The sequence below is a fragment of the Bacillus rossius genome, chromosome 16 (assembly GCF_032445375.1).
Source record: "Bacillus rossius redtenbacheri isolate Brsri chromosome 16, Brsri_v3, whole genome shotgun sequence".
Lineage (NCBI taxonomy): Eukaryota > Metazoa > Arthropoda > Insecta > Phasmatodea > Bacillidae > Bacillus > Bacillus rossius.
The window spans coordinates 21,771,509-21,783,981 of record NC_086343.1 but is presented as its reverse complement, the minus strand read 5'-3'; the positions used below and the strand labels follow the sequence as shown (position 1 = coordinate 21,783,981).

General features: G+C 35.9%; 1 protein-coding gene across 1 annotated transcript in view; it reads left to right on the top strand.

The window, feature by feature from the left end:
• LOC134540199 (neuronal acetylcholine receptor subunit alpha-7-like) overlaps positions 1-12,473 on the top strand; it is a 134,025-nt gene that overhangs the window by 62,125 nt on the left and 59,427 nt on the right. The window contains exon 3 of the mRNA XM_063382774.1: positions 6,081-6,125. Within this exon, the coding sequence (XP_063238844.1) occupies positions 6,081-6,125 (45 nt within the window). The remainder of the gene's footprint in view (positions 1-6,080; positions 6,126-12,473) is intronic.

Below are 12,473 nucleotides of genomic sequence, written 5' to 3'. Positions count from 1 at the left end.
AAAATGAATTTTCCTTCTACTGGGTGTTAAAATATATATTATTTATGGTGCACAAGCAGAAAACTCTATGGCGATTCATTAAAATCGTTTTTGAAAGAAAAAAAAGAGCTCTTAATACTATAAGCCCATCTTCTCTAAAACTATACAGTTTTCATTACATGTGTATGTAAAATTGGAACTAATTTATTTGTCTCCACAACCAGCAGGCATGTCTCAAGGGAAGTAGAAGAGGAGTTGAAGTGTTCCCAACCCCAATTCCATTAAGTTTTATGAATAAAATGAGATTTTCTGGGGTAAAATATTTTAAAATAATGTTTTGAGAACACTATCTTAGCGATCCGGCTCTGCAAGTGAGTGCTGCAGTCTTCAAAAAGAGTGATTCACGAGGAACTACTGTGTCAAGTAATTTGTCTCAAATTCGACAGTTTTCAAAAGCAGTATACCAGTGGTACCCATTTCTCAAAGGTCGCCCGCTAAGCATCACGTGATGATTTTTTACGAACGCTGACAACAACATGACGTTGTTCACACGGAACAACAGTGGCAGAATGATGCGTAGACCATCTTATACAACTTTAAAGAAATTTCAATTGAGATAGTAGCATGACACAAAATATTTTACTTGTATTTCACACTGTTTTCCAAAAAAAAAAATTGAGTGAAACGCAAACAATATGAAACAATAAATTTCACTGTGCATTAGTTTAAACAACATTCTAAAACCAAATTTTCACGCTCGATTAAAAACATTGTGCCCGCGACGCAATGGAAATAGAAAAATACTTCTCGTGTTTGTTTATGTTAATCGCGCAGTTGTAGTTTGAATGTTCACAATGATGCGATGTTTGCTGTCGCATCACTTCTGCGTCACTTCTTTGCTTGTGATTCCATCGTCTGATTGCAGAATGTATGTACAGGCATACATTTACAAGCACCAAGGTGACTGTTTACCTTTCTAGAGCGCCTTTGGGGAACTTATGACATATCATTTATATTGATATTCCGATAACATGTTATGCAAGTATTTACACTAAGATCGGTTGACACGGAGAAAACATCATCGTTACTTTCTGTGTTTATTGAAAGTGAGCTTGCGATTTAAGCCACGTGCGACTATCACAAGATCCTACCGTCGCAATGATTCACTTATGGTCTTAAACATTTAAGTATCGGTAGTTTCTACCTTTACTGGCGATGTGACCAAGTATCTCAACTACCTACCGCCGTAAAAATTCGAGTTAGGGACTAGGGTTTTGAACAAAGAAGTATCGGTCCATTCTGTCTTTATTGAATGTGAAAGTGCAATTGAAGCCATGTGCGACACAGACTATCGCAACTTCCTGCTGTCGTAATGATTCAGATGTTTCAAACGAGGGATTATCGGTAGTTTCTGTCATAATTGGCAGTGTGACTATGTGTCTCAACAATACCGCCACAATAATTCAAATAGGGTTTTGAACAAGGAAGTGTCGGTACTTTCTGTCGTTATTGAAAGTGAAAGTCCAATTGAAAACACATTCGACCTGAGTATCCAAAAGTGCTACCTCGACAATAAATTTAGTTAGGGTCTTGAACATGAAAGTATCGGTAGTTTCTGCCTTTACTGGCAATGTGACCAAGTATCTCAACTTTTCCACCGCGAAAAAAAAAAATTCAGTTAGGGTTTTAAACAATAAAAAAAAAAGTATTGGTACTTTCTGTCTTTATTGAAAGTGAGCGCGCAATTGAAGCCACATGCTACTGGGTATCGAAACGTCCTACCGCCCCAATAATTCTGTTAGTGTTTTCCGCGGGAACGACAACAAAGAAATTTTAAGTACGTTGGCGGGGGAGGGGGGGGGGGGGAGAATGCCTGCATTGCAAAGTCATTCAGCAACGCCCGCTGTTTCTTTTACAGCCGCTACTGTGCCGCGTTGTGGCGCTTTCAAACGCGCGACCGGCCCATTCTGCGAGCATGGCAGTTTAACTTTAAGACAGTCGTAAAAAAAATAAAGCGTCGATTTAAGTAATAGGGGAGTTTAGAACCGAACAATAAAATGTGAAATCATCCAATAAAAGTTCCTTTCTTTTCTTGGCACAACTGTGAAATAAACTTAGGTCGATTTCACGCTAAACGTTACTAAAAAAAAATTTAGCAACTTTTTTTTTACCGAACAGTCTTTTTACCGTTTTTCTCGTAGTTCACAATGCAGGTTTCTCAAGAATATGAAGTAATTGTGTTAAAATCGACTGTGTAAACTAATTATCTAAAGGAAATCGCCGAATAGATACCGGAAGTTTATTGTTCATTCCTTTCGGTACCATCTATTCGCAAAAAAAAATAATAATAAATATCGATTAGTACATGTCTCTCGTCAAGCACCTTAAAGTCTTAACTGCCCACCCGCTAAGGTAATGACAGACTGAGGCATAAATAAGCCCTTTCACGGCTCGTGCTATTACAAAAATCTCCTCGAGGAAAACGTTTCATAGTCGTAATAACGACAGCAAAAATTGGACAGCCACCCTCGCAAATATGTTACAGTAGTGATTTGAATATTTTAATACTTTTAAAATATTTTAGTTATGAAACTATTTGTCCCCATCAGTATTGTGGATGACTACAAAATAGTTTTACTTCCCACATAAACCTTTGGAGTTTTAACATAATTTCGTTTCCACCATGCAAGTAACTTTAGTATTTCAATTCTTTGTTTGATTTAATTTAATTTAATTTAATTTCTGATCTGATGACCATTGCTGATTTACACTGGTTGTCATATAAAATACCTCAAAAACGGACTACGAAGATTGATACATAAACGCACGGGAGAACAAGCCCATGTCAGCTGATGTGAAATGTTAAATGTCTGGACAGGCACCGGGAGTTATTCGGCGGAAAAAAAAATTTCAGCACTGACGAAAACATTGTGCTGACAACTACGAGACAGTTGCCGCAATGACAGCGAACACAAACAACCACCACCTTGGGGAAGGGGGGAGGCAGAGACAGACAGACGAACCCAAAGATGAAACTAAACAGATAATCTGGAAAACACAACGACAGCAGCACGGCCAAACAACAAGCAGGCTTCCTACGACCAAACCGTTGTGACTTCTCAAGAACCGACATCTACTTCAGTCGTCAGAAAGTATTTACCACGTTCCATTTTATAATCTGTTTTAAATCCTTTGTTTAGACATAATACAGTGGGAAGGAACAGTTTTGTCTTACATTTTTTTTTTTTAATATCGCACCTTTGGCCTGTTGAATGAAAAGTTAATACAGCTGCCACATCATGTGAAAATATAATTTTTTATGACATCTCAATCATGGTTAAGTTTTAATCAGATGGACACGATAGAACTACAGCTAATGGAGCCAGCCATCAAGAGCGATAAAGAACTTCATTTAAACTTACAAAGTAAAACTTTGTTACAAAATCCTATGCCTTAGATAATAAAGTTTATACAGTCGAAAAAAATATATATATTTCTGGAACAAACTATACAGCACATTGACGTAAAATGTTTTGCAATAAATTTGTTACTTGAATTTTTTTATTTATAGTCTATTATTTATATTTCTATTTTTTAGTTTTATTCATTTTTATATTAATATCTTTTCCTAATTTTATATTTACATATTTTATTATGGCTTTTTGGAAAAATTGAGTTTTATTGATTTAATTTTTTTAAATTTTATTTATTTTATTATTTTAAAGGTAATACTTTTAATTAATTACCTATATTTTGTTAACATTAAAAAAATGTTTAAAAGTATTGTTTAACAGTCTTATACAAAGATTTTGTAATAATATTTTAGTCTAAGTTAGTAGCAACTATTTTACGAGTGGTATACCTATAACGTTACTTCTTTTGATCAAAAATAATAATTTTTCTTGCATTCCAACGAAGTTAATCTAATAACTGGCAACAATGTCCGTGAACATTATTTCGTACCCACTTGTACAAAAGGGAATCAAGCTGATTAACCCTTGACCAAACAGCGACATACATACGAACTCAACGGTGATCGAAACTGATAATCTGAACAACACAGCGAGACTCGCTTAGTAGACACAATCCCAATACCGTTCCAGGTTGTTATAAATCATCTAAATTACCTAAAACTTATTTATGAAAAAAATATTTTGATGACTGCAACCCTTTGCGCAAGAGTGAATAATAATTAATTTTTTTTAATACTTAACTTATGGGAGTAAATGTATATGTTATATTCGTAGGATTTTTCACTTGCAACACAACACGAAACATACCTACCGTCGGTCTAATGTCGGTATTTTTTTACCAAGTCATTTTTTATCGATAATATTCTAGAATCCATACGAGAATAGAAAACATTTGAAACATGTTGACTGCATTGAATGTGCGAAAAAAAAAACTTAATAGATCCTATCGTAATTTTCGATAACATATAATGTATGGTGCTTCTTTGTACTTAAAAGTTTCGGGAATGTTCCAAAATAAATATGAATTCCGAAATCTACTAGCAACCTGTGCGCTGAGCTGAAACGTATTTCATCTCAACCGTACACATTAAATAATAGGACTGAGCGGAAAAAAAACCGTTATCGAACGAGAGCCAACTTAAGTTTATACATTCGCTGTTGTCTTCACGCCGTTATCAAACGACGCCTATCACTAGTTCCAACATTTACACTCATTTGTGCTACGTGGGTGCCCCGTCGTATGCTAAATAATATTCGTTAGCAGAACCATTTCCATTGCAAATCAGTGGAACTGAGTGGAATCATTAAAGTAAACAGAAGTTCCACGATGTGACAAGCGATTTTTTTTTTTTTTTTAGAAGTTTCAAAACACCTCTGCGCAAGAAAGACCTTTAATTTTTTTTTTAAATGAACATCTGCATTTTAATTGGCTGCCTCAGAAAAGGTGTTGAATATTTAGCAGGCTTAATTTTTATTATCGGGTAGAGTTTCTTGAGCTGTCGTAAATTTTCATGTCATCAAATTTCCAGTTTTACTGGGTTGTACTTATTCGATATCTACTCAGGGTTCTTATATATATATATATATATATATATATATATATAGTAGAAAGAAAACTCTTAGGGATAGAGGAAACTTATTTTAATTGTTGGAGATGCAAATTAAAATTTTCACATTTGAATAATTTAAGTGCATTATTGTCTTGGCAGTTTACTCTTGAGTGTGCTGGAGTAAGATTTTATTCTAATATTATTCAAAGTGTGTTCATGTTTTATTCATTCATATCCTGTCGGTGTTTTCAGGTGAAATTTATGAGAGGTGTGTTTTTTTTTTTAATTCCAAAGCTGACAACAAGGATGCGACGTGACCAAGCCGAGAAAGTATTTGGGGGAGGGGGAGGGGAAGGCAAAACCTGCCAATATCATGTGACATTTCTTTACTTCAGAGCAAAACAAGCCTAAGTCCAAATTTAGCAATATATAATTTTTTTTTAGCAGATTATGTCTTCAAGGTTTGGTTTTCTATGGAACCATAACATCGTAACTCACTGGAAATATATATATTTTTTTAAGTATTTAGTGAGAGTTAAGTTGAGACAAAGATAAGTTCAGTTACGATATTATGCTGATGGAAAAAGTGCCAATTTGGAAAGAAATCTGTCATAAGTTGCTTATTGCTGGTGACACGCTTATAGTATGTAAAAATCCTTTTTTCATTGAAAGATTCTAATCAATATTTTGGACATACGCCAATGCGTTTTTGCACTGTATGCCGTAGAGAAAACTTGAAGAACGGACAAAGAAAGAGATGAAGGCACAAAACATGCAAAAACAAGCCGAAATTAATCGATGTCAGATGTTAATTGCAAAGACATCAGCTGATCTTGGCTTTATTTTCTGTGTGTTTCTTTCCTTATCCATTCTTCGGGTTTTCTTCATGACATACAGTGCAAACTTGAGTTGGCGTATGTCCGAAATAATGATTTGAATTAATATTCCCTTTCGTTTAAAGTTCTCTGAAAGAGCAGGGTTTTTTTCCCCCCTCTTAGTCACTTAGGCTCGTTCGGGTCTCATGAAGTACAGACATTGAGATGGGCTCATATCTCCTTCTGTGTCTGCTTCCTTCCAGGACGAAAAGAATCAGATTGTGACGACGAACGCGTGGTTGAACCTGGTAAGTGCCGAATGCCTGCTTTGCGCACGACAGAACGCCGCCTACAAAATGTTCCTCCGTGTGAATGTCATGATCTGGAGAGTAATGTTGTTTTTTGCCCTGCCGTGCGGGCGGGGAAGAATTTGCCACGCCTCGCCGCTTAAATTATTAATTAATTAATTAACTAATTGAAAGCAAACCTCGGCAAACAGAGCCAATCTGTACGGGAAATTTCAAAAAAAAAAAAATGTTCCGATGAAATATACACCTTGGTTTGAACCATCGAAATAACTTGTTTGTCTATGGAAAAACAATTTCGTATATTGCATGCGTGTTTTTTTTAACTTTGTGAATATAATTATTGAATAAAAAATATTAATTAATGTCGCTCATCCGTTTGGTCTTCATAGAGCTAAGTGAAGTGGTTCCAAAATTAACGCTTCTTCAAAAGTTTAATTTTTCGAGTAGGTATTCACAAAAAAAAAGTTTATTTTTTCTCAAAACAAAGAGGAATTGACATGAAGTTACACACCCAGTACTTAACAGCTATTTTGTTCTATTTAATTCCAGTAGTTCTGCATCGTCCGTTTGGTATCGCAACACTCAAAAAGGGGTCTTTGAACAGTTGAGAAACAACGGAGCAAAAATGTTAGGCAGGCGTGATTTTTTTACTAACACTACCGCCTCATTTTCGAGATCAGTCATTCGACGCGTAGGTGTGATTACTCGTTCGGGAAGCATCTTGCCTACTAGCTTAGTGCGTGAGAAGTCAAATCTCTTGCGAAATAGTTATTCAATACAGATGCATTGAAAAAAGAAAAAGAACGCAAATTGTCACATCCTCGCAACTTTGAGGTAGACGGCAACAATCCACACATCATCAAAAGTGCCATTCAAAAAAAATTGTTCTTCCCCAAATTAAAAATATAAATAACTAAACAGTGAAATATTAGTTGCTAAAAACTATAATTAAAATAATAGAAGCTATAATACTCTAAAGTTAAAAGTTTACGCCGATGTAAGAAATCCCTGGAAAAAAAAAAATAGAACAGTTCTGTAACGAGTTTGCAAGGAAAAATCCAAACTGCGATAGCAGCAATAGAAAATATTCTAAATCATCATTTATGACAGGTCAATGCGTTGGAGGAACAGTGCATCCAACCTGGCTTATATATGTCTCAATATGATCAGTCATTTTATTCCTACAACCAATTAATTTTTTCTCAGTGTAGGAAGCACCATATTATATTCCACACTCTACTTGCCATGACAAACCAGTTCGTAAGTTCAAAGCAGTAACTCTTATTAATATTATCCTTTTGATTATACCTGCTACAAACTAGTAAAAAATATTAAATTTTGGTAAACTTTTTCTCCGAATGCAAGCATGGTTGATGGCGCTGTTTGCTGTTGTGATAATGGACGTAGACCGCTCGCGAAGTAGAAAATGTTTGTGCCCAACTTTGAACGGCCTGATTGCCAACACAACTGTCAAAAACATAACGTCTCATGGCGGACTCGTAGCTAGCGGTGTTTTTGAGGTTATGCATACACACAGCACTTCATATGTTCCCGTTTGAATGTGTAGCAAGTGTTTCATTACTAGCGCGTTTTAATAGCCTCGACATCAAATTATTGTTTTACGTTCTATAATTTTAACAAAAACTTGTGTTCGTTGGAGTGTCACGTGTAAAAAAAACCCAGGTTTCCTTGTTTACGTCAGCTGATTTTGACAGTTTTGATGGTATATCGTAACGCCGGTGTTGGAGCCATGCGCAGAAACATAATAATTTGTCTACGTTCATCTTTTAGTCTCTATTAAAACCATGATTGCTAATTTAAATCACTATTTTGTAAATACGCCATTGCTAATTAGCACTGTTTGTCACAAAGATAAACCCGAAGAACGGGCAAAGAAACACGAATGCATTAACACACAGAACACAAGCCAGTCATCCGATGTCAAATGTGAAATGCAAGGAGAGCTCGTAGAATCCCGTGAAAGGAATTACAGTTAGAACAATATCACAGGAGAGACGAACACAGTGTGTTGACAATGACGAGTCAGTTGCGAACAAAAAAAAAAACAGTTAACACAGTCTAGCAACAACAACTTGGACAGCGCAATTGCAACAGATAATCTCGTTAACAGGCGCCCACAATACAGCGAACCCAGATATGAAATTAAACAGGTTTTCTGACCATACACAGTAGGCGGCTAAAACGGTTGCGACAGTTTTCGGGAAGTGAGGTTATGTTCGCGTCACCAAGCACGGGCTGATAGCGGACGCTGGAAATCGGAGTGTGCCGAAATGCGTTTCGTGCCTTCTCCGGGCGAAGGGTGGGCTTATTTCCTGTTGTCTTCGTAGTATTCGCCTTTCTATTGTTCGTTCTTCGGGTGTTTCCTCTCGTGACGTGACGGTGCAAACCAACAATGGCGTGTGCAGATGTAGCCTACCTCTCCCGCGGCAAGGACCAAAAAAGTCTACGCGTCTGTGCTGGCAGGCGGCGCATGCGCAGACTCTTCCCTGCTGCCAGCTCGTCGGCGACCGGCTCAGCTGTGGTGTGCATGAAACGAAAAAAAAAAAAAAAACACTAACACACGATTGGTTTTTTTCCCTTTCTGTTTTGTGTCTTGCTCCTAGGACGAGAAGAATCAGCTCCTAATAACCAATATTTGGCTTTCATTGGTAAGTGTTCCGATGTCAACCTCGTCGAGACGGAAAACACACACGGCAGAATGTCTTCTCTCTTTTTTTATTATTGTACGTCCTCTTTGCCATAGTTGTTGTGTGCGCGGGATCTCTGAACGAGGGATCTGAAAAAGACTTCAGGAACGTACTCGACGGTAAAACACCTCCGATGAGCATTAGAATGGATGCGTAAAAGTTATCACGTGGACATACAATTTAATTTTGATTGCCGTCATGTGCCAAGAATTGCATTTACTTCGAACGTACCGAATAGATAACATTCTAAAACTGAAAATATTTTCATTTTACGTCCCCAAGAAAGTGCATGAGGCAACCCTGATAAAATTGTTGGGGGGGGAACAAGTATAGTTGGTGAAATTTCTAAGTTTGTGTGATATTCAGCACGAAGACTCGTATAATTCTCGTCATAGCTGGACTCAGCTTTCAGATCATATAGTTATTGCTGACAATTGACTAGTGTAGCTTACAATGCGTACTTAGTAATCACCTCAATTTATACCCGTAATGATTATTTCGTAGTTTTTGATAGTTTGGGCAAAGTGAAATTAAATGGAAAAAAAATCATTCGTTGATTATTTATTGTACGTTACAGTATCTTCATTCCATAAAAGTGACCTTTTTTACATTATGGTATAAATCTGCCAATTTTTCGTTCCCTTTTTTACGGGGTGGTTTTTTTCCAAATTAATCGAGGAACTATTTCCTGCTACAATTCGCAGGAAAGTTTAAACAACTAACATAAACACTGAGTTTCCGTCTTAGCAAGTAAAGGCATAGATTATCCAAAATCACTCGGGTCATCTATTTACTAGTTGAGTGAATGCGTCCAGGAGCAATATTTTAAAACATTTACTTGATTGGGAATAACACTGCCTGCCAGGGTAGCCGGAAATCGAATCGATTGTTTGCAGCTCGAATCGATTGTAACGTCCATGTTTCGGTGTTAATTGGGATGGGTCTTTAATTGTATCCTTTAAAGCTATTATACCATTCACTTAAACACAAAATAAATCGGTTCATATATATTATTTACCTGTTTATTTGTCGACTATTGCAAGACTCCCGTTAGGCTTCTTTTTTTTTTTTTTTTTGCTATAGTTTGTTGACTTGAAAACCAACCAATCGCAAGCAAGCATAGAAGATGTGTCGTTCTCTGCTCGGAACATCAGAGTGCATGTAACCAGTTACTGAGTTGAACATATCCCAATGAAAAACAATCCGTTATAAGTGCAGTGTAACAATGGCCTAAGTTGCAGACAACCCGGCATATTCGCCACGGTGTTCGACTGGCGACTTAGACCCAAATCAGTTGAGTCCCTTTAGAATAAAGGGGAAACTTTGCCCAGAAATACTTCCAATTGAAACGGAAGCGGAAAAAAATAACATTACTATTCTTATAATAGTATTTTTTAAATCGCAGCTATCATTCTTCGTTGCTTTCTGTTGTATTCTTAACTTTTTTGTAATAAATAATCTTATCAAATTAAAATAAAATGGCTGTGGGTTCACTTGAAGCCAAATCCTTCCAAGAAAGGGACTTTTTAAATGGGACAGTAAAGAATCAGTAAAATACATTGAGTTCATAAGCAGTAAATCTACTGTTCACGAACAGATTCCTAATTTCACGTAAGCGCCCTGTCACCGTAAGTCTTTATTAAAACCCGTGATTACTAATGAAACGGCGTAAAACACATAAAACGTAATCTTGCGTGAAATGTGTTCGTTTCATTGCTGCATTTCAAAATGATGGAAACATATTTCACTGTACTGAGTTTGACTTGCCTCTTTGCATTATTTCATCATAATTGAATTAATGTTGGGACGCACTTGATAGGAAAAAATATAAAGCTGGCTTTATACTAAGTGTGAGCCTGCTTTTCTATCTGGGGATGCACAATCTATGTCCACGAATAGTAACCAGGCTTGAATTTTGGATTAAAATTATCCACTAATGCAGGCCTCGCATTATTCAAACAAATTTGTGTTACGGGGCATACGTAGGTTTAATAAGCACGATGTTACCATTTTGAAATTTTTCTCGAAACTCACTGTTCCCAGTTCACTGGTGACGTAAAAAACAACTTCCTTTGAAACACATTACAAACTTGAAAATTTCTATGTCCAGAAATATTTCACAAATGTTGCTAACCTTGCTTAGAATTTCAATTTTGAATTTTCTCTTTAATTTTGACTCCACTTGACATTCAATCCCAGGTAATGGCAGTTGTATTGGGGCATTAATATCACAACAACCATCACAAAAAATTATATTAAATAATACGTCTGCTTTGCTGGGGACGAATTTTGGCAGATAAAAATTTACCACCCACAAGCTTCAAAACCTACTTTAAAAAAATTGTTACAAATAATTTCACAATTTATTTATATTTAAGGATGTATGACTTTTTTAGAAATATTAGTTCTCTTAAGTTGTAAGCGCGTGTCTTCGTAGTTATAATATTTCGGATAATTGGGTGAAAGCTAGCATGTAATTTGATAAAATATTTTAAATCTCTGCTCCTTCAGTCGCAAGGAATGCTTTAATACCTTTCGGCAAACATGACAAATAAACTTTTCTTCTGGCAGAATTATGTATATTACGTTTCACTTTCAATTGTAAAACACATTCTCTGATTCATACATGTTGTACATTTACGCAAATTTCACATGTGTAAGGTTATTAAAAAAAATCCATCAATCTCCGGCTTCATCCCTTACGTTTTACTATTGCATATGCTGGAATACCATTTTGGTTTTGTTGCACATTTTATAATCACACAGATGCTAAATGTAATATGTTATCTTTAAAAGTCAGGCAGGTAGTAATAATTACAGTTTAATACTTTGTGATGGTCATCTAGTAACAGTTAATCTTCTGTGTTTTTACAGCTGGGTTATGCTTTTACTCTAACGCATATAGTCGTAGTTAGATAATCTTTGGAGACTGTTGTTGAATTTTCCCGTAATTTTTTGATTAAAGTTCTGTAAACGAACGTCTGTTGGGTTTGCCCTTAAGAAGGTAACCTATTCCTGTAGTAGAAGCGATAAATGCAGAGACAGTCGACGCCACGAATACGTCCTCTGAAGTCTTTCAGACACTTCGTTAAGACGTCACGTAGGCATACAACTTTAGTAATTCTTTTTTTTATTTCATTTAGATTTTCTTCCATCTCTGTCTTTCTCGCTGTCTTCTTTCGCCTTCAGTAGACACGTTATGAGGTCGTATTTAAATAAACATTATTTTTCTTCTTTTTTGTTTGTATCTACCACTCCTATTGTCCTCAACTAAACATCATTTTCTGCGTGGCAATACCGTAAGGGGAAATAAAGTTGCAATAGAAAACATTTCTCAAAATATGGATTGTACCTTAATTCGTTACCTCGGCCATTTATGTAACAGTAACGTTGCAATTTCACTCAACTTGATGCAACCGTATTTATTTGTAGACTGAAACATTTCGCTGATGAATTTTCAAAAGTCTAAAATAATTTCTTATTTAGTTACGTCATTATCTCTAGCTAACATGCTGCTATTCATATGTTTTGAACCCATTAAATATTCAATTCCTCCTACGAAAATTACAAATAACTTCAAGTGTATATAAAACTGTCGTTTTTCATTAGTTAGGGATTAAAATCGAGGAAAATCTTAAAG